We start from the raw sequence: 22651 nt of genomic DNA on the forward strand, positions 1-22651 counted from the left end.
TCAGCAGCAGCCTGGCTCTTTTGGAGTCCTAAAAGAGAGATATCCTGTCTGTCTAAGATAGTGATCCCCAGTGTGGTGCTGGGAGACGCCATGGTGCCCACTGATGGGTTTCCTGGCACCCAGTTGCACCTTTTACAAAGCATCTCCTAATGCAAAGAGCCATTTCTGGCCTCACTGGAATGGGCAGCGCTTCAGAAGAAGCCTGTTTAGGAACAGTCCATTTAGGAACAGTCCCTACATCCTCGAGGGATGCCTGGCTTGCAGACCCTCAACATTTTGGGATTCGCCTCAACATTCCACGGCAGCCGTTTCATAATCCTCCCCCCTTTCCTTTAACAACCATTTTGTGGTAGCTAGCAATCCCTGTTCCCAACATTTCAAAAGCACCCGGAGACTAAGCAGAATTGGAGAGCCTGTTCCAAGACGTCATTTCAGAGGGTGTCCACTGCTAGTTTAACACCAGACACATTTAAACGATTCCAAAGAACCTCTGCAATCAAGGAATAAGCCTTAAGTAAGAAGGGGAAAATGGATCCCTTCCCTAACAACGCAAAACCTGGAAACAATCTGTTCTTTTAACCAGCATGTCTTTCTGGAGCAACATCTGACACCAAAGCATGAGTTAGAACTGGACTAGACCCAAATTTGGCTGCAGATTAGTTACGCCACTATCAGCTGACTTTTTATCAGTCTTAACAGCAGAATAATGTTTTTTTAAACATACTTTACAAATGGTGACATTTCATAAACCAGCTGGCACACACACACCCCAGAGTTTTGTATCCACACTCTTGTCTATGGGACACAGTTCTGGCCTCAGACTTCCTAGCCTACTGGTAGGGAATTACTCCACCAACTACTATCTAGTAAGGTCTCTACGGTGTAGGAGCAGGCATGGGGTACAAGGCAGCTGGTAGCCTCACAAACCAGTTAATCCCACAAAGCTCCCTTCCTCCCCCTCAGCTGAAACAGTGGGGGAAAGGAAGTCGGCTGTCCTGAATTCATCGGCCAGAATCCTGCAGGGGATTAAGTCAGCTGAAGCCATGGTCTTGCTTACTGGCTGCTAGCCTGGCACTGTGTCTTCTCTCAGCTGCCTCCAGTTTCTGCTAGGTGGGGAACCATTCAGGAAAGCTAGTAGTCCAGGCCCTCACCCAGCGTGGCAATCAATGCACAGCGGTCCAGGATCTGGGAGTGCAGCTGGAAGTTCGAGAGGTGGAGCCTCAACCGCAGGTTCTTTGAGAACACACCCTGGAGCTGAGAGGTCAGGATCTGAGGGGGGTGCTACAATGCAGGGTCTCCCAACTTCCCTGCTCTTCTTCAGGCCATGTTCCTGTCTCCTCCAGACGTCTCTTCTGATGCTGCTGAGCCTAAGCCCATGGACCATCCAGCAGGGTTTGTGCCAGCTATTCTCAGTAACCACAAGTGCCCAGTCCTGGTGAACCAGCCTGCCACCCCGTCAGCTGAAAGAGGTGGTGTTTGCAGAAGGGGAAAGTCCAGCTTTGCACAAGGGAGGTCAGCTTACTTGACCAAGTGGGTGTGGTGAGAATGCACAGATGTGACTTGAGTTGTGCTCACACAGAAGCGGAGGTGCGATTGCTTCACTGCAGGCCCAACTTGCTGCTCATTTGACTAGGCCACAGCTAAGTTATCTGTACTGTATGTGGGTTGAGATGCAAATGGTGCTCAGGACCAACTAATCAAGCCATCGCTGCGCCACAAGTTCTACCCAGCCCAGATTTACACAATCCAGACGGGCACCACACCCATCGGGTCACGTGAACTGGCCCTCGGACTCTCATCACTCATCTTGATATGGACAGACGGCAGTTTCTGGAGAGGATGTGGCCCAGGAATGACACGAGAGCAGGTGTGGGCTGGCTTTAGAGTTGTAGGGTGTTTCAAAACTAGAACCACTGCAGGCCACTGATGTGCACTCAACCAATTTTAAAATGAGTCTCTGCTCAGGATATCCCCACAGATGGGAATGGTGTTCACTTCCTTGAGAAAGCCAGATTCGCCTTGTTGGGTAAGACAACCTGGACCTGCACTCTGTCTGCCACCATGACCCAGCTAGGGCTGCTGACTCTGGGCTGGGGAATTCCTGGAGATCTGGGGAGGGGGAGCCTGAGGAGAGCAGGGTTTAGGTGCGCAGCAGGGATTGGTGCCAGAAAGTCCACTCTCCAAAGCAGCCATTTCCTCCAGTGGAGTTGGAAATCAGTTATAACTCTGGGGGATTTCCAGGCCCCCATGAAAGCGGGCAGCCCCAGACCCAGCTAGATATGCCGCTTGTCCTCAGTCAGAGGCAAACTGCCCCTGAACACTGACATTCCATTTTGGGCTATTATGACCAACAGCTACTGACAGGCATGTCTTTCTTCAATCTGTCTAATCCTTCTTTGGACCAAACCTGACCACACACACTCCATTTGCCAGGAATCTCTCGAACAGAAGCATGAAGGTGCCTGACTCAGAGCCTCTTTTTCATCAAGGATTTATCAAGGTCAATATTACTCTGATTGGCAGTAGCTCTCCAGAGTCTCAAGTAGAGATCTTCCCATCACCTGCCAGCTAGTCCCATTAACTGGAGATGCCGAGGAGTGAACCTTGGACCTTCTTGCACGCCAATCAAATGGTCTACTCCTGAGTCACAACCTCTCCTTCTGAAATGAAGATGGGGCCAGGAGTCACTTGGCCATCTCTCTCTCTCTCTGGTCAGCCATGCCTCCTGCCTCCGAGCCAGAGAGCCAGCCCTTGCAGCACATGGCAGCGGCAGCAGCAGCATCTGCAAGACAGGAGGAGCCAAAGCCCTGCAGGCACTGGGCACTGTCCCACAAGGGATTAAGCCAGAGATCCCTGGGGGGGACTGCAGGCTGCTTTCTGTCTCATCCAACAGGCAAATCAGCATGCATCTGACAAAGCTCAAACAGCTGGTATCCATTGAGTCAGTTATTTAAATACTTGTACTTTACTTTTTTTCATAGTTCAAGGCAGCCTACAATTTTTTAAAAGCAAAAACACAAAATATAATAAAACCTGATCTCCCCCTTAAATAGAAAATGCTAGCGACCAACAGTCGTTCAGAGTGAGCGTGACATGCCTCTTCCAAGCCCCTCTGGAGTCGACAGCCCTCCGCCTGCTTGGGAAGCCTGTTCCACACGAAGGGAACTACCATGGGAAAGGCTAAGGCTAGTCGAGGCAGTGGCATCCAGGCTCCGCCAAACAACTGGTGCACCGGAGACATACGGCAAGATGTGGCTTCAAAGGGCTGTGGGGATCAGTTGTTTAAATACCTGCTCCCTCTGCTAAACTTGAAAACAAACAGCAGCTAACTCTGCTGGTTTAAAACTGACAAGATGTCAGCAAGCTCCCAGCAATAATTGGCCCAGCCACAATTTCCACATTACTGATTTCCTGGAGCAGACCCTTTCCCAGGGAAACAATCAGCAATTCCCCCTGTTTGCCATTCAGCTTTACAGGGTCCAGTCCTGGTATGTTTTTAAATTCCAAGGCTTAACCCTGTTCCATATGAAGTAAGACTAGAATAAAGTGTTCTTGAGCAGGTACAAAGTACATCTCCTTTATCACTGAGTAACTAGAGGAAATCCTCCCTCTGTAAGGATAAGGCAGGGATGTTTCCAGAGCCACAATTAAATGTCTCAGTGTTTGATCTGAATTTATGGAACTGCTTTTGGTATTAGTGCATATCTTCTTTCAATTGATTCCCACTACTCTTCCCACCCAGACTTGTAATCATTTTCCCCAATCTCCTCTCTCTAAAGATATTGGGTTAATAGTTATGGGGGGAAATTAGGTAGCATTTCCAGATAAAGTTGAGCCCAAGCTTCCATTTTTTCTAGAAAGGAAGCAAGGTTTGTGTAGACTAGTCCTACCAGAGTCCAAGTAGCCATCACCCTATGTCCCTCCCTAATATGAGCAACATGTGGCTTACTACTGGCTGAATTAATTGTGTACATTTAAATATTAGCAGCGTCCATGTCCAACATGCAGTCTACAAGGTGCTGGAGAGAGGTTCCTTGCTTTCTCTCACTTACTCTGTTCAACATCTAGATGTGCCCTCTGGCTCAACTAGCCCGGAGTTACAGGCTAGGTTGTCACCAATATGTGGACGACAGCCAGCTCTATATTCTCATGGATGGCAACCCGGACTCCCTCCTCCCCCGATACATTTGCCAGATGTTTGGGAGCAGTGGCTCAATAGTTATAGCAGAGTTGCCTGAAATTCAACTCCTCCAAGATGGAGGGCCTGCAGCTGAGTGAGAAGGGAGCAGGTCAGGAAGTGCACCTACTCACCTTTGCCAGGACACAACTTAACACTGCACCATGGGCAAGGAATTTGGGAATGATTCTGGAGTCCTCCTGATCTATGAAGGCCCAGGTCACAGGGGTAGCCCGGTCAGCATTCTTACATTTGTGCTAGGCACGGCTACTAACACCCTGCCTGTCTTTGGACCACTTGACTACAGTCATCCATGCTACGGTCACCTCCAGACTGCTTCTGTAACTCACTATAAACACTCTTCTGCTTGGCATTAATTGGTAATGACCTACCTTACAGGGTTGTTGTAAGAATAATCATTGTGAATGAATTATCAATGAATGTCAAGCAGAAGAGCCATATAAACACTAAGTATGTATAAGAATATTCTCCCACTGCATTTCAGCAAGCCTTCACCCACTGTGATAGGGCTTGGAGCTCTCTAGCCCACAGAGAGACATTCCTATGAAGTGGGGAAGCATTCTCCCACCTCCCTTTGAGTCTGTGTGTGTGTGTGGGGGGGGGGGGTCATCCTCTTCCGATCCCAGCAAGAGAACCGGCCCAGCTACTGTTCTTTGCTGGTTGGCATGCCAAAATGGCAAGTGGCTGGAGAATAGAGTCCCACTTAGCAAGCGCGCCTTGCAAGGGGAGAGCGAGGCCCAGAACTTGCGCGGCTGGATCTCGGGAGGTTAGCCGGACCTGAAATGCGAGGAGGGCGAAGGCTTCCAGCTCCCCAGCGTGACCCGCCGCATGTTAACTCAATAAGGAGCCCTCCTTCTTCCGTTCACCCCGTCTCAACTAACTCCGCCGAACTCTTGGGTGGCTTATTCTGGAGCGCTAGCGCAAACCGATCCTCTGCAGGGGGAGATGCGTTTACGAAGTCGCTGTTGGCTTTCCCGCACGCAGCGGGCCTGGACGCAAGGCAGAGCGCCCTGGTCGCTGCTCACAGCATGTCAATGAAACCGAATCCATCCCAAACGACAGGGGGCTGCTCCCTGCCATTCCCCCCCGGCCACCCGAAGGGGGCTTGGGCTCCGTGCTTTCCGGAGGGCCGCGGATGCCTGGCCATAATTCCGCGACCGAGGGTGACCTTTCTCTGGCTCAAGAACCCGAAGCCACAGCGGGCGCAAAGGAGCCTGCCTGCGGCCACGAGCAATCTTGGGAACTGCGGGAGAGGAGCCAAAACAGTCACTCCGTGAAGCCGTAGCCCAAAAGACCGCCCCCCAAAAACCAACCCACAAAACCCCCCCACAGGGCCCCTCACGGTCCGCGTCCCCTTTAAATCTTCGCCGCGGCTGCCTCGCCCTCGGAACGCGATCCTTCTTTATGAATGAAAACCCTCCTCGAAAAAGTATGTAAATCAGGCTGCCTTGGTTGGTTCTGTTCCCTCACAGAAAATAACCAGGCCCTTCATCGTTGCGAGAAGGCGGGCTTAGCACGCGCGGCTAGGCAGATGCACCCAATCAGAACCAGGAGGCGTTGTAACATCCGAGCGCCATTGGGTGCCTGGTAGGGTAAACAAGCAGTGATCGACAACCTCTGGCAGGACTGCAGGCCAATAGGGACAGGGTGGGGCGGGCACCGGAGGCCGTTCGGGGGCTCCGGCAGCAACCCAAAGAAGACACTGGGCTTCTAGCGATCGCAGAGCGGCCGTCCTATGGCCAGGTGAGGAGGGGGGCGGCTGCCCAGCCTGCGGGGCCGGGTGCGGGGGTCCTCCGGAGGGCGGTGTGGAGCCAGGGGCGCGCGTGGCTGGGGACCGGGTCGGTGGCGGGAGGCCGCCTGGCGGGGCGCAGGTGCTCGGGGCGCAAGGTGCGGGGCTTGGAATGCAGCCGCTGCGCGGAGGGCACGGGGCAGGTCCGCGGGAGGCAGGCTTGAGCCGCAGGAGGGGCGGGTTGGGGGCTGCAGGATGCCTGGAGGTTGCATTGAGTGCGTAGAGTTGCACAGCCGCGCCGCCACAGGCTGCTGCAGGCAGTGGCTCTGCCGAGAGTTTTTTGTGAATGTGGGCGATTTTATGAATGGAGCTGGTTTTGTGTGAATGAAGCATTGAGTGCGGGGGCGGGGGCTAAGGCTCTTTCGCGGCGTTCTGAACAGGGCCGTGGGGGTGGGGGCACATCTGAAGGCGGTTCATGAATGGAGGGAGCTGAAAAGTGCGTGCCTTGTTTTTGTGAATGGGGCCCTGCTCTGGGGATCCAGTTACATTCTACCTGCTCTCGTTGCTTCCTCTGCCATTCGTAAAACTTAGGCCAGATTTGCGCGGAGGGGAAGGGATGGTAATTGTATTGTTTGGCTGGGCTAAAGGTTTTTCTAGGGGTACGGGAAAGGGAAGAAGAGAATTACAGCGGCTGAAGTACGCCGCGGGGTTAAAGAGAGTGGTTTTTCGTCGGTTTAAATCGGAAACCTTTTGTTCGGAACCGGCAGAGGAAATTATACATCGAGGTTTTTATTTATCTTTTTTAATTAATAAGTACATTTATGGTCCCGGTGGATTTCTCAGATAAGTCTTCAACAGTAGATCCTCTAGGAAGCTCACAAGAGATCCTTCTTTTTTAGAAAGAATGTTACGAAATCCACATTTAAACTTTTTTTGTGCATCGGGATTCTGGTTTTTCTCTCTCTAAAATTAATTAGAAAATGCGAGTTGTGTATCTCCTCCTTGCTTTGAAATTATCTCCTCCTTGCTTAGAAGTACAAAACTTTCTTTTCAAAGAAAAGCATATAACTTCAAGGTAAAGCTGTTTAGATGCTGTGCCTCTGTTTTCCTTTGGAGTCAACCCCTTTGAAGTATGTGGGGTTTGCATCTCAGCCAGAGTGCGTAGGCTCACACTGCCCAGGAATGGCTCCGTGCATTTTAAGAGTTGGTTCCTGCACTGCACACAGGCTGCTCGAAGGAACAGCAAGGGTTGCATCAGAAGAACATTGTTTTTTCATTTCGTGTTGGCCCACTGGTTCTGTTACAGCGTATTTCAACTTTGTTGCTAATACTGGGAGTCAAAAATTGAGGTTTGCTAAAAACCATATTGCTTGAAAGGCTGCTGCACTCAGTACATTTACTTGGAAGTTGGTGCCACTGGAGCCAAAGGAACTTACTTTTGAGTAAACAGTGTTTGCAATTCTCCCATAGCCTATTCAAAGTTTCTCATTTTAAAAGCCACAAAATAGAATCCACTTTCTGCAGATTTGCTGCTTTTTACATTTTATCTTTTAACTGTGTAGGGGGAAAATGGAATTATCTCAATCTACCCCTGTTTCTTCATAAGCAATTGTAATTAGTCTTTAATGATGTCACAGCTGTTTCCATAGTAACTCTGTGACATCAGGGATTAAAGGTTGGGGCCTTTGTGTGCTGACAAAAACCAATAAGGCGGTATAGTAGTAGCCTAATGAATGAGCATGAGCCATCCCAGCAATTGGATGAATGGAAGGGGAAAAGCACTGCAGTGGATTGATTTTTCAATGAAGAATGCTTGGTATGTGTTAGCAAAGCACAATAGATAATCCTCGGAGTTTACAGTTTGTTCATGAGATTGTGTTAGAGTTGAAGTCTTTAAAAGTAGCTTGAAGACCGGACATGTTTTGATTCTTCTCTCTTCTCCCAACCCCCATTTACATTTGCCAGAGCTAGATTCTGAAAAGTCTTCATACCTTGGAATTGCTCAATGCTCAAAACATTCAGGACAATATTCAAGAATCTGCAAGCACAATGGACGGCTTTTATGATCAGCAAGTCCCTTTCATGGTTCCTGGGGTAGGTACAATGCATTTATCGTGCGGCACGTGTGCACGAGAGCCAGGAGAGCCTAAGATTGTCTGGCTGCCAGGCAAGAGACATTTGGCCGTGGTTTGCCATTGCCTGCCCCCATGTCACAAACCTGGAGGCTGCCCTTCGAAATGCTAGCCAAGGCCAATCCTGCTTAACTTCCAAGACCCGATGGGACTGGGCATGCCTGGGCTCTCCGGCTCTGAGAGTAGCTCTTGCCTGGCTTTACCTTTTTGTTTGATATTCCTGGCATAAAACTGCATTTCCTCTCCTTTCTATGAAGTTCATGTTGACTCTGTTTCTCAGCTCTTTTCCTCTAATGGCACCCTTTTATTTATTTGCTTCTGCCAGAAACCTTGCACTGAAGAGTGTCGAGGGAGGCCAGTGAACGATAGGAAACGGAAGTTTCAGGACACTGACCTGGCCCATGATTCTGAAGGTAATACAGATTCCTCCTCACCTGCCCGTGTGCATTGACTGCCACCATTCTAACCAGGATGTGCAGATTTCCAAGTAGGTGGAGCAGTCACTTAAATTGTTTTTTCCTTTCTTTTTCAGAATTGTTTCAGGACCTTAGCCAGCTGCAGGAGGCTTGGTTAGCTGAAGGTAAATATCTCTGCTGATACTGTTGTCTAGATCTTTTTGTGCCTTGGTAATCCGGAGTGCCTAAAACAGTGCAAAACTTTTTTGTTGCAGCCCAAGTTCCTGACGATGAACAGTTTGTCCCAGATTTCCAGTCGGATAACTGTAAGTAACGCTCCTCGTCTTTGCCTGCTTGCTGTGGAATTTGCAAATGTGTTACAAAATACTTTAGCACGTTTTGATCCCTCCGTAGGTGACTGCTCTTGTTTTTAATAAAAATGTCAGCCTTTGTATATGTAGAGTTGGTGGGACTCAGGCAGAAGAGAGTCAAGCAACCAGAGAGACAATGGGAGAACAGCCGAGGGGGGTATACTGGGATTTATCTCTGGGGTTGCCGATTAACCTTGATCTCTGCAGAATCCTTTCAAGCCCCCATGAATACTTCATCATGTAAAAGATATGAAAACCCATTTGACAGCAAGCACAAGAGCACTCTGGCTTCCCCCAGCTCTGTGCCTCCAATTCCCTCAATGACTTCTCTGGCTATTAGAGTCGTTGCAAGTGAAGCTGTGAAGGACAAAGCTTTGCTGGTGAAACTTGAGCAGCTTCAGGGAGCATTAGTCATTGGCAAGGCAGCAACTCCACGAAGGCTGCTCAGAAAACCTCTCCCGCTCTTGCACTGCATCAGAAAGAGAGAGGGAGAAAGAGGGACTCTGCATTTCCCTGCAGAGTCTGAGAGCCAAACCTGGGTGTGTCTTTTTTTTTTTTTTGCTGGGGGAGGGGAGCTTTATTTTTTCCCCTTTAAATTCAGCAAGCAACTTAAGCTTGCATGTTCCCTGCATGTTTCTAGACTCTGATCTTGAGGCGTTAAGAGGTTTAAATGGAAGCAAATGACTCTCTGACTTGTTAACTGCAAACCTTGCTTAGGTTTTTTTTTGGGGGGGGGGGGAGAGATGATTTTGGCTAGGCTGTTTCAATGGCTGAGAAATGTATAGGAAGGGAAACATAGCCTGCAGTAGAACAGATTCTTCATTCAAACTCTGTCACAACACGCAGTGGAGTATCTTCTGCCACAATAAATGCATGTTAATTATTGCCCTTAGATTACTTTTAAGTGAATGGGAAGCTTGCCATGAAAGCTTCTTCAGACGGACAGACATGTTTTGCTGTGCTCTCTCTCTCCCCCCTCTTCCTCCTCATCTTCCCTGAGATGAAAGGCAGCCTGGAGTCAGAAATTTTGCTCTCTGTTGACATTCTAGCCCAGCCCTTCCAGTTCTTGCTCCAAGCAGTATAAACTGCAGTCAGTCTGCGGGGGAAGAGGTGTTGTTGGCAAAGGTGTTTTTGAATGTGCCTCTTGGCAAGCTTTTACATCCCTGTAACCCGAAGGATTGTGGGAGGAACAAAATGGCTTCTTCAGAGTGCTGGGCCTCTGCAGCAAACCTTCTGAGATAGTGCAGGAGTTCTTGGTTGAAAAAGAAAAAAGGCTCCTATGCGGTTTGATTACATTCCCTGCAATTCTGCATTTGTGGAAAATAAAGTCAATGGCAGGAGGCGTTCCTATTGGAAGTTGTTTATTTATGAATGAATGGCTTCCTGTCTGGAATAGATCTCACAATGAAAACGAAGCCTTCCTGGAACAATGCGTTCACGTCTCTGAATGAAGAGCGCTCAATCATTTAATAGTTCAAGTCACCAAACCTGGTGAAAAGTCTGTGCTTTCTCAGCCACCACAAGTTAGAGATTTGCTAACAAGATTTCAAATAAGTCTTGTTACAGCATCGATAAAACGGACAGGATTCTACTATCGCTATCAGAACTCCGCATATGAGTCAAGCTGCTTTCATAATATTGGAGACTACTATAGGGATGGTGCCAAAATAGCAATAAGAAATCTGTGAGCTGCCATAAGTATTGAAGGGGATACCTTCCGAAAACAAGAGTTTTTGAACCGCTTGTGTTAATATGGCGTACATTGATCTCTGATGACTCACTGGCTTAAATTATCCATGCTTACTGTGGTCTCTGGTGCAGAAATCCACTGTTGTATGACTAACACACTAATCTTAAACACACTTCTTTGGAAGTAAGCTTCGTTTAAACAGTGGGCTCAACGCCAAGGAAACATGTTTTTGGATGGGGCATTTATGATCCAGTTGAACTGGTTTTGTGTTGGGAGAGCTACTTTGCTGTACATTGGAATTAAAGCATGGGGGCTCCTATTCCCATTAGATTGTAGGCTGTCTTTTGGTGCTTTCTGGTATGCCATCACATGAACTCATTTTATTGGATATTATTATACAACTGCACACAACTACTCCACACCTGGAGTACTGTGTGCAGTTCTGGAGGCCTCACTTCAAGAAGGACGTAGATAAAATTGAAAGGGTACAGAGGAGAGTGACGAGGATGATCTGGGGCCAAGGGACCAAGCCCTATGAAGATAGGTTGAGGGACTTGGGAATGTTCAGCCTGGAGAAAAGGAGGTTGCGAGGGGACACGATAGCCCTCCTTAAGTATTTGAAAGGTTGTCACTTGGAGGAGGGCAGGATGCTGTTTCTGTTGGCTGCAGAGGAGAGGACACACAGTAATGGGTTTAAACTACAAGTACAACGATATAGGCTAGATATCAGGAAAAAAATTTTCACAGTCAGAGTAATTCAGCAGTGGAATAGGCTGCCTAAGGAGGTGGTGAACTCCCCCTCACTGGCAGTCTTCAAGCAAAGGTTGGATACACACTTTTCTTGGATGCTTTAGGGTGCTTAGGGCTGATCCTGCGTTGAGCAAGGGGTTGGACTAGATGGCCTGTATGGCCCCTTCCAACTCTATGATTCTATGATTCTATAGTTGGTGCCCAGGCTTTCTCTTTTTAGTTTAAGCTCTTTTGGAGTATTCCTTGCCCATCTCCTGGTCTGAATTTTAATTTCTAACATTTATCCTGTAAAAGATTTTAGGTTAAGGAGCGTGTTGGTCTCCCTGTACTAATTCAGTTAGCTGTCTTATTCATTTTCGGTTTTATTGTTCCAGCCTCTTTTTACTATTACATAACAAATTGATTTTTCCAAACTTGGTACTTGTCATGCAAGAAATATGCAGGGAGCAGTTGTTGCTGAAATTCTAGAGTTTTTCTTCTTGTGTTTAGTGGAGATGGTATCCCCCCTGGTTACTGTAACTTCATACTGGCTAGCATTTGCAGATTGTGGCTGCATGTGTGTCCCAGGTACCCTTTGGATAGCACCTCTTGCCATGAATGACAAGAACCTTATTTTCCCCTGCCTCTGTTGCTCATGTGGACACCCCACTGTGACCAGCTCATAACCCTCGGAGACTGAATGCTTGTTCTTCTGTACCACACAAGTGCAGGGACATCCTAGTGGCCTCTGAGTAGGGAATACCTGCAAAGCTAGGCTTTCCCTGCACATCAGTCCCCTGCCGTTTTTAAAACCCTTTCCCAATTGCCACTCAAGGACTACCAGGCAGTTTCAGGCAGTCTCTGCCTGATGGCCAAACCATCAGTGGTGGATCTTAGTAGGTTTGTGGGGATTAAAATGACACTTTGTTAGTGTCTTGTGGTTTTTTGTGTTGCTGATAAACCCTCAAAGAAGCACACAACTACTTTGGTGAAGGTTTGGGGGGTAGATGGATTATCTTTTTTTAGCAGCTGAAGACAGTTTGAAGAGGGAGTACAGTCCATGACCGGTACCAGAAGCACATTTAACCCTAGGAAACACGTTTTCAGAAACCTGTAAGGTCCATTTGTCCAAAGTAGAACAGTAGAATGAGAACAGTGTATAGATATCATGAGAAGCAGTATCTCTTCGAAGCATATTAGCTCCCTTGCATGTGGTTGTCTTTCTCCGAAAAGTGTGCATACAGTGCTGCTCTAACAATGACAAGAAATGGGGATAACTGGATGGAAGGAATGTCTCTATTGTGAAGTTCTTTTAGTGGCATCTGCCACTCTACTTTATAGCATTCCTTGTGAAACAGCCCAGATGTTTAGTGATTGGCTGCATCTTTTTCAGCATTAGCTGCTGGGCCTCTTCAGCTGGTTTATGACATGAGAAGGTTGCTTTGTGTGCATTTTTAAAAGATATTACTTTTGCTTTTTTTTTTTTTTTTGGAGGAGAGGCATAGAATTATCCCTTGAGTTTGAGTGCATTTCAGGCTGTTTCTCCAAAACTATAGATGAGGGACCAGCTTTTCAGGGAGCCCCAAGAATCAGAGTTCTTGCATGGCAGCAAGGGGACAATTGTATCACGTGATGGATCGTTCATGACTGTTAGGGGAGTTAGAATCATGTCCCATTCTTTGGGACACCAAAAGATGACACTTCCCTAAGGAAAGCAGAGTGGGCTTGCTTCTGAGCAGTATGAGAGGCTTGTATCAGAGAAACTTTGTCCCCTGCCTTCTCTGGCCTGATTTGTCCAGAGATAAGAGACTGAATTTTATCTCTGGGGGGCTTCTCTGTTGGACTGATGACGGAAGCAGTAACCTCTGAGGACTGTAAACCCTTCCCATGCAGATTGCTTGGTGGCAAAGTTCTCTGGAGGCAAGCAGGTATGTCCCGGGAGTAAGATCAATGGTGAACTGCTGCCAAGCAACTGGCTTGCGTGCACAGGTTAGTTTGGAGTTTGATAACAAATTGCTCCAGGAGGGAATCCACAGAAACCTGGGAAATGATGGTCGTGGAGTAAGGTTGTGCGCCTCCAGATGGCAAAAGGCAGGTCAGGTGGTTGGTCCCACACAAGCCTGCAAGGAGACTTTTAAATAGGCCTGTGTTATTTAATGGGGATATGACTAGATGGAGCAGAGCACAAGAAGGAACCTTGAGCACGAAGCCTAGTCTGGTGGTCTTTCTGAAAAGTCTGCAAGCATGGGTCACTTGACTCCGGTTCTGCTTTCTAGCCTGCAGATGATGATGATTATGATTATTGTACTTGTCGTTGTTGTTGTTGTTGTTGTTATTATTATTATTGGCAGCAGCAGCAGTAGAATGATGATGATGATGATGATGATTTATAAATTGCTTCTCCCTAGTAGATTTGGGATGGTGTACAACATCTTAAAATTCTCCATAAAAATAAACTCTGATAAAATGATAAAAACAGTAGAAACCAAAAACGATCAACCCGTGAGCCCCGGTGGTTTCACCTCTTATTCCTGTGTCTTTAGGTCAACTATGTTGTTGTGCTCTGGAGGGGGGGAAACCCAATGATTTTATTTTCGCTGACCTCAACCATATGCCTGGTGGAATAGCACTATTTTACAGACCATGAAGAACTTTGGTAGTTCCATCAGGACTCTGGTCTCTCTAGGCAGCATATTCCACTAGCCTGGGGCCAGGATGGAAAAAGCCCTGGAGAATTGCTATATACAGTCAGGAGAATGCCTGGTGTAGCCCTTGCTGGTCTGTGTCTCTTGAGGCTGAATGTTAACCCTGGGAACCTAATTCAGTTAGAAACACGGCATATAAATTAGCTGATGAAATAAGTAAATGCCCCTAATTCCTTTCTTTGTAAAAATCCTAGCATCTAGAAAGCAAGCATATCAGGTGAAAGTTGTTTTAGTTGTTAGCTTTCTATGTACAGATGGGTGAGGGTTGTGCAGGGGTGTTGGATCTTGATCTTATAGTTGATGTCAAAAGGGATACACTTCAGCCAGAAGTGTGCTGTAGAATCCTGTGGCTGTGTATTTCGGCCCATTCTGTTTTATCAAGAAGAACTAGATTAGATTAGAGCAGAGTAGATTAGGTGATTAGAAAGGTGGCCAATGGTCTAATTGCTGCAAGTACCATTGGAGGGATGTTGTGGCTAGCTTCTAAACACCCCTTGTAGCTTGTATCTTTCCATGTTTAGTGGGGCAAGCAGGATAACCCAGTCTAAGGACAGTGTTATGGGGTCAGTGCCCTAGCATCGGAGAACAGGGCAGCACTAAAATAGCACAAAGCTCTATGCACGCATGTCCTGCAGGGCCTGAAGCCCCAGTGCCTTGATGCTGTTTCAGCATTCTTGTCCCACCTTTGCTGCCAGTTTGCAGGTGAGCAAGACAAAGCCCTGGATGCCTTCCATCCGAGTGGTGCTACATTCCTGACTTCCTCCGTGCCGTGGCGTGTCGAGGCACTTCCTGTCGTCATCCTGCTTGCTCAGGTTCTAATTATAGTGAGGACATTATAACAGAGAAATTAGAACCCCCCCTCCCCCCTCACTCACTCACTCACTCACCCACCCATACATACTCACACATCTGTGTCTTTGAAGCACTGAGCTCTTCCTCTAGGTGCTGCCAGGTGTTTTTCTCAATTTCGGCACCTGAGGAAAGCCCTTTGCTTGCGTCTTCTATCCCAGTTGCCTGGCAGGGCTGCCTGAAAAAGGATGAGGGTTTAGCTCTGACTTTGCTACGGATCCCCTTAGCGAGGAACCTCCCTTTGCTGGACTCTCGCCTGCCTGTTCTGCAAGTTGGTTCTGGACTGGTCGAGATGAGGCAGGTCCAGCTTCTGTTTCCTGTTTGGCTTTGATGTTTTGTGGCAAAAGGAGGAGGGCCTTGGGCTGACTCCTGGCCCTGTTCTCTGGTTCCCAAGGAGGTGGATAGTCTTCTTGCTTCTGTGGGGCTTTCTTTTGTTAACAAACAAAAGGAAGATATGTCTACAGAGTGAGAGTTAAATCCAATGTAGGCCAGTTAAAATACAGCAGACTAATTTTAAAAAAAACCCTTGTGCTGTATTGAACTTCCCTGCTATTGAGTCACAAGAGGGGTATTTCATGGAGAGGGAAGAACACAGACAATGAGAAAGGGCGCTTTTTCCTTGGTTTTATTCTCCCTCCTCACACTGCTGTACCTGATCCAAAAAAGGGTCTGGGTGCTTTCCGGTAGCCTACGCAGCACACTTTTTTGCCACATCAAGGTTTGACAGCCTAAATTTTCAGTCTGCTCTGATCTGTGTTCAGGGAAGGCAGTTGGATGAGTATCCCAAGTGCAAATCACTACATGGATGGGGATGTTCATTAGAAATCATGCAGATCATACCTGCCCATGGAGAGACACCCAGGTTACCCTTGCAGTTCTTCAAACTGGGAGGGAATTGCTCTTTTCCCACCCTGCTTTGAACCCAAAGAAAGTTTTGGGGACCAGAAAGAAACTGTGTTTGGGGCTTTAAAGCATGGACTCCAAAGCAGGGCTCATAGGTGCTGTAGCCCTGCCAGTGTTTTTTCCTGGTACTGTCTTCTTCCCCAAAGCAAAGAGCTAATCCTGGCTTTCCTCTACTTGTTTCCTCTACTTGTGCTTGAGACCGCCTTGGGAAGTATCAATCTTGTGTTTTTAAGAAGCACCTAGGAAACCACTGCCTCTATCAAAGGAGAGGGCTTAGCTTGGCACCTGCTCATGTTCTGTGGAGCTTCCCACCATTTTGTGATCAGCCACATTCCCACAGGAATTGTTATGGCACTCAACACCCATTCTTAAGGTCCGAGAAGTGGCTACTGGTTAAACGGGGGGGGGGGGGGGGGGATCCTTGCTTTGGGCCCAAGGGTATGCTAAGAGCCCGATTTCCCATATTAGGAACTGGGAACGATATGAGGAAACAGGGCTTTTTAAAAATTTTATTTTAAGGATTTTCCTTCATAAAGGATCCCTTGCATCCACAAAGACTTTTTCCACCTGTTTTGCTCCCTGATCTGTGTGTACAGTGGGGATAGTAATTTCCTAACCCTAATTATTTTGTGAATGGCACATTGAAATCTAGTCAGTTAACAGGCAAGTCTTGCCTAGCATTGACATGGATGAATGTGAGCCTACAGATTGGGAATTTGCAAAGGGATGGGGCTGTCATAAAACGGCCATGTACCTTGGAATCCTTTGAAGTGGACATTTGATGGAGCTTCTCATCTCCCCATCTACTACACCTTGTATATATGATCCTAAATGACAGGAAGACTTTGGCATGCAGGGCCAGTGAATGGGGGCTTTCAAGTTCAGCGTGAAAAATGAGAATTGTGCCAAAACTAATGGTCAGCCATTGTAACTCCCATGACGGTATTATATGATAGTGGCAATCTGATAATGAATGTTTCTGAGTATTCTTTGTGGGCAGTCCCTTGGAGTTTCTAGGAAAGAAGGTGATCTTGGATGCTGTTCTGTTTTCTTCTGTAGGCATTAATATGTCTTGGCTGGATTCCTTCAGGGCTCCTCTCTTCTCCCTTCTGCCCCTTTTGGAGCAATAGTCTGCTAGTTTATTCACAAGTCCTGGGTCCTCCAACAAGTCCATTGTGCTGCAGAGGGTTTAATTAGATCTTCCAGATTTCTTCCCATAAATAGAGAGGTGGCAGAAACAACTGCAGTTTGGAACCCAGGGAGGTTTCAACAGTTGGAGCGAGTTTTCTTGTCCACTGGCAGGCAATGTTGTTTTTTGGGGGGGAAGTTAATTTTTTAAATCATTTTACTCCCCCCCTCCCTCCCTCCCCGCCAAAGGGCATTTCCGGACCTCACCACAAGTGGAGTTGTGCAATCCTTTGGGTTTACAACAAGCTTAATAGGCTGACTCCCTCCAAGCTCTGCAGTGCTTTCCTGCAGTGTTTGAATTCCTTACATAAACGTTGTCCACAGCACAAGCTTCTCTGTCCAGGACAGCTGGTCTCTGTTATGATCTTAAGTGTCATTTCCCTTCTCCGGATTGGTAGCGCTCAGCTGCAGGGGGAGAGGGAGAGGGTTTTTTTTGTGAATGGATGGAGTATTCCAAATTGGTTGTGAATGGAGGGCGGTGCCTGCTTGCAGACTCCCCCCCCCCTTCAATGAATAACTAAGCTCCATTGTGCTGCTGGCAGAAAAACAACAGTTCAAACAACACAGAGACTGTTGGAAAGAAACATGCCTCTGACTGACAGCTGGAACACCTCCAAAGTGAGTTTCCTGCTGTTTGCTGTTCAGCAAGGCTGTGCCTAATAGGAGGAGGAACACGGGGGTGGGAGAGGAGGCAGTGGGGGAGGGGGGGAGTCATTAACACTTCAGATGCCAAACATGAACCAAAGTGGACCATCAGGGATATAGAGAAATGCAGCTGCTGCTGTTTAAAAAGCAGTGGTGAATGAACTCTGTTGTGCACTGCTGTATATTTTTGCTGAGCTGATCAAGTGCAGCTGCAGCCTCTCCCCATAGGCCACGTCTGAATATTACCTTGCTGTTAAAGGGCTGGTAGTGTCCCAAGGCCCTCTTGGCTCTCCTGTCCCGTTTTGCTTGAGGATTCTGGAGCACAGCTCTGCCTTCCCTTGCAAACAAGCCTTTGAGAATTCAGCACTCATTCTTGGGATGGCTCCGACTTGGGAAAAGGAGTTTGCATGTGTGTGTGTGTCTCTCTCTCCCCCCTCAAAGGCTTCAATGCACAGAGAATGGAGGAAATAGCTAATTGGCAGTGATGGCTGGAAGCCTTCGGTCCCAAGCTATCCTCTATCCTCTCGAAGTGTGACCAGGCTGTGCTTTGCCTTTGCAGAGATAATGCCCCACTTCCGACTAAGTCAAGCTGTTCAGTCGCTATTTAGGTACAGCACTGTGACGCACTTGCCTTGGCCTAGAGTCTCTTCTTTTAGAAATTAATTAGGTTAAGCATATATTAGTTGGTTTAAAGTGTGTGTGTGTGTATATACGCACATACAGAGGTCCCTGCTGGAGCACTGGGACCAGAGGCAGCTCTCACCCTCTCTGGTTGGTTACTATACATCTCCCATTTGTTGTTTTCTAAATCTTCCTTTTGAAATTTGCTTCTGAATCAAAATCACAAAATGGGTTTAAGTTGGAATGAGCTCTTTCTAGCCTCCACAGATTCAGGATAGGAGAGGGCTACAGTTTTCGTTGGTATCTTCTTCCTTGTATTCTTCTTTGGAGGACATTGGTACAGGGAGAGGCTACATCTCAGAGTCCTGGGACAGAGGGCTATTTTGACTGTGTAGGTTCAAGGAGGAGATGTTTTCCCAGTATTCCATTCTGGAAAGCCACCTCAGGTCCTCAGGAGAAGTCACCAAAATTGACATTAAGTAACAGAGAGCAATTGATTAGCATATACCCCCTCCCCCCAAAAAATTGGTAATTTAAATCTGCTTAGGGTCCCTGGCTCCAGGGAGATAAAACTGGCATCCACCAGGACCAGGGCCTTTTTGTCCCTGGCCCCATTCTGGTGGAACACTCTGCCTGAGGAGATCAGGTCCTTCCAGGATTTCACACAGTTCCACAGGGTCTGCAAAACTGAGCTGTTCTGCCAGACCTATGATTGAGTCCAGGAAATGGCATCATGAGATGCTGGCCTCCCCATTTGAAATATCCACTGCCAGGGAGCATTCCAAACCTTGACAGATCCCCACACGGAGACAATAACAGGAGGCAGTTTTTAATGGACTGTTGTTTTATCTCTCATGATGCATTGCTTAAATATTGTCAATTGCCCCAAGCTAACAAGGATGGGGCAGTACACAAATAAAATGGTTGGTTGATGGGTTGATTGGTTGAGATCAATGAATGGTGAAGGATCTATACCAGGGGTAGTCAAACTGCGGCCCTCCAGATGTCCATGGACTACATTTCCCAGGAGCCCCTGCCAGCAAATGCTGGCAGGGGCTCCTGGGAATTGTAGTCCATGGACATCTGGAGGGCCGCAGTTTGACTACCCCTGATCTATACACATTGTTTTTGCAGTGGCTTATGGTTACTCATATTGAGAAGAGACATGACCAGCATTGAGGGCAGATATCCTTAGATGGGTTTGGTGGTCATCTTGGTGAGTGGACAGGAGAGTATGTTAGGGGCTCCTGACATCAGTGAGATTCAAGCTGTGCTGCCGATTGCATTCCCCACACCTTGTGAGATTTGAGATGTTTACAGAAGGCACTAAGAGAATTCTCACTAGGATAGACGGGGTGAGGCTACGAATTACCTAACTGGGCTAGCTTCACATTTCTGTTCTGTGTTGTTTTGTGTTTTGTTAAATAAAGATATTACCAAAAAGGAGCCTTGACTAAAACTCACAAAGCACATCTTCTAATTTAAAATCTAAGGGCCAGGTTGTGCTTGTATATGTTCTTCCAAATAATTTTGGACACGTGCTTACATGGAACAATGTGGAAAAGAGAATTGTATGTTGCTGCAGTCAGCAGCTCAAAAAAGCACAACTGCAGAATTGTAGAACTGGTGGCTGGCTGTGTCCATTCTCTGTGTTATTTTTCTTCTGAGGATGGTTGGACGTGTGTATGTGGGGGCGGGGAGTAATGCTCTTATAGTCCTTAGCTTGAAAGGGGTATGGAGTTCATTTGATCCTTACCTTTGCATTGAGATGATCCAGTAGGCTCAAAACAGCCCTAACAGATGATCCAGTGTTGTCCTGGTTAGAATGTGCTTGCCAAAGCCACCCACAGAAATGTACATAACGTCAGCAGAACAAAGAATGTAGTCAGGATAGGTAACAGTAGTAATAAATAATGAAGAAACCTTTCCAAGCCAGTATGAGAGCAAATATCTCTTCTGTTGAGCCATTCTGTTTAGGGGTCACCTTGGCCTACAAATTAACTAGATGAAGGCAGGCGAGATGTTGAAACCCCCAGATTTTGTTGGGACCAAAATCTGCTGCCAAAATATTGGAATGAATTCAGCCCTTGTCCTAATACAGATTTCTGTGTGTTTGATTAAAATATCCAGTGTAGAAACATGGTCATGGGTTTGTACTCTCATGTGAAATGGTATACAACACAGGTGGTGGTGGTCTCCCCGGGATCTACATATGTGGGATGTCAAGAGTGTACTACTTTTTAACAAGAATTAGGATGATAAAAGGCCCAACTTTGCCCCTGACCAAATGTGGGCATTTCGTAGATTCAGCATGTTGTATTTTTAGAACCAGCCTAGCTGGAAGTTACCGTGACCCTTGACGAGACAAGGTGTTTGTCCTAACAAAGTCATTTCCTACTTTGAAACTTGTCGACAAACATTGGCATAGTTGCAACATATTGTTTCCAAAAGAGGACGAACAGAACTTTGCCTTCCATTGCCAAGTTTTGCTTGGATGTGATCCTGTGCTGGAGGATGCATCTCGCTTAAAGGGGTGTTGGGTGCAGAGTGCCAGGACTGACTGAGTACTTCAAAGCCCACTTCTCTTATTTCTCTCAATGGCAGCTCAGGATAGACGCTTGTCCAAAGCAAACTTCAGGTTACAGAGGAGCTGTGCTGGCATCCAGGCAGCTGTGAAAACTTTGCGATCGAGTTAGGGTAACATATGAGTGTAGAAATGCATCAATTCAGGAGGCTTTCCTTTCCTTCTATGATCTGTAGCTCTGTATTTCTACTGCAGAATTTTCAGGCTGCATTCTGTAGATCCCCAGAGATTAGTCAACCTCCATGGTTGATAGCTTATCTGTCATTATTGATCTTCCCCTGCAATGCACTGCTGCAACTAAGTGTTAAGCTTCTTCTAAAGGCACTCTGTGTCTTGGGCACCTCATGAGGATGTGCCCTACATACCCCAGAATCCTCTTTCATGTACAGAGAGTTTTGAGGCAGACTGACCAGTGCAGTTCAAATGCCACTGTTCTATTATAATCTTACTTAAAGAGTAGAGAGCTGTGTATACTTTTGATTATGGGCTCGAACACATGCCTCCCTCCTTCAAAATTTATAGATATAACGCTCATTTCTCCTGAGCTCTAATTTTTCTGTTCTCTTCTTACCAGCATGAAATGTACCAAAAGAATAACAGTTGAGCCTTAAGAATGAGAAGTTGTGATGGTGTTTCAGATAACTGCTTCAGGGGCAGTAGAATCATAGAGTTGGAAGGGACCTCCAGTGTCATCTAGTCCAACCCCCTGTAGAATGCAGGAAATTCACAATTACCTGCTCACCATAGTGACCCCAGTTCCATGACCAGATGATGCTGTTCTGCCCACCCACTTACAATCTGCCTAAGTAGCTGAGACCTGTTCAGCATTCGTCACCTAGTAGCGGCAGACGCTTCCACAGCACTGCCACTGTGTCACAGAAGTAGAGACAAACACCAGTGTGCAAAACAGTAAGCATCAGCAAGGCCTAACTTAAATATGAGGCTGGCAGGCAGAAGAATTCATCCGTGTTGCATGGTTGGTCCCCTATGCATGCAATCCCACTTTATGCACAATGGTAGCATGCCAACACAATGTCCACCCAGGCTACAGGTCTCTGGCTTGCAAACACTGCACATGTAGTGACTAACAACCCAGTTTAAATGAAATGCTTGGATATACATAAGATCATGTGAGAATGTTCTTGCATCGTTCCTGAACTATATCAAAATCAGGCCTGAGTCTTGGAGACAAAAAGAAAGAATGAAAGAGCTGTGCCTGCTGCAAAATATTACAAATGCTGATATTTGACCTTCTTTTGGTTTTTCTTCCATCTCTGCTTTTAGTGGTACTGCATGCGCCACCCCCAGCCAAGATCAAGAGGGAACTCCACAGCCCTTCTTCTGAGCTGTCCACCTGTAGCCATGAACAGGTGCATTGTGCTCATTATGGAGAAAAGTGCCTCTACAACTACTGGTAGGTAGGACATGTTTGCGGAGCATAACTGAGAAGCCCTGGGAGGGCTGGGGAGCGTGTCAACTAGGCTGGGCACATCTGGAAAGCCTAAGGAGCCCATCTGCCCCAGCAGCAAGTTTCCTTAGCTGTTCTGACACCAGCTCTAAACGCCAGCTAGCTGCAAACAGATGGAAGTGGGGAAGTGGAAAACATCAGCCAGCGGATTTTATTGTCACTGCTCTGGCATCGTTTTATTGGGAAAACAGCTATGTTATGGATCTACTGGTGTACTGCTGTGACTTTAACTGCTTAGCGATAATAGCGGCCCCAATCCGTTTGAAAGGCTTTAAGAAGACCATACATAACATTTCAGTTTTAAAATAGTGCAAAGCCTTTCTGTAGAACAGATCTTCCTGTAGGGTGATATCAAATATCTCCTTATCATGTTATCCTCAGTCAAGTTACTTTCCAAGGGTTACTTACAGTGTAGTCCTAGGAACACTGTCCTTTACAGTCGTG

General features: G+C 47.0%; 1 protein-coding gene across 6 annotated transcripts in view; it reads left to right on the plus strand.

Annotated features, from left to right (window-relative positions):
• The first annotated feature begins 5604 nt into the window (after positions 1 to 5604).
• ETV5 (ETS variant transcription factor 5) overlaps positions 5605 to 22651 on the plus strand; it is a 38104-nt gene continuing 21057 nt past the window's right edge. Inside the window, exons 1-6 of one of the 6 annotated variants that reach the window (XM_077349175.1) lie at positions 5605 to 5627; positions 7893 to 8021; positions 8385 to 8472; positions 8592 to 8639; positions 8730 to 8780; positions 22024 to 22153. In XM_077349175.1, the coding sequence (XP_077205290.1) occupies positions 7977 to 8021; positions 8385 to 8472; positions 8592 to 8639; positions 8730 to 8780; positions 22024 to 22153 (362 nt within the window). In that variant the 5' untranslated portion in view covers positions 5605 to 5627; positions 7893 to 7976. Of the gene's footprint in view, positions 5628 to 5784; positions 5942 to 6401; positions 6424 to 6523; positions 6547 to 6571; positions 6713 to 7100; positions 7744 to 7892; positions 8022 to 8384; positions 8473 to 8591; positions 8640 to 8729; positions 8781 to 22023; positions 22154 to 22651 lie in introns of those variants that run through there. The other 5 variants (XM_077349171.1, XM_077349176.1, XM_077349177.1 and 2 more) reach the window with 5 other exon arrangements.

This window comes from Paroedura picta, chromosome 8, assembly GCF_049243985.1.
Source record: "Paroedura picta isolate Pp20150507F chromosome 8, Ppicta_v3.0, whole genome shotgun sequence".
In the NCBI taxonomy this organism is placed as follows: domain Eukaryota; kingdom Metazoa; phylum Chordata; class Lepidosauria; order Squamata; family Gekkonidae; genus Paroedura; species Paroedura picta.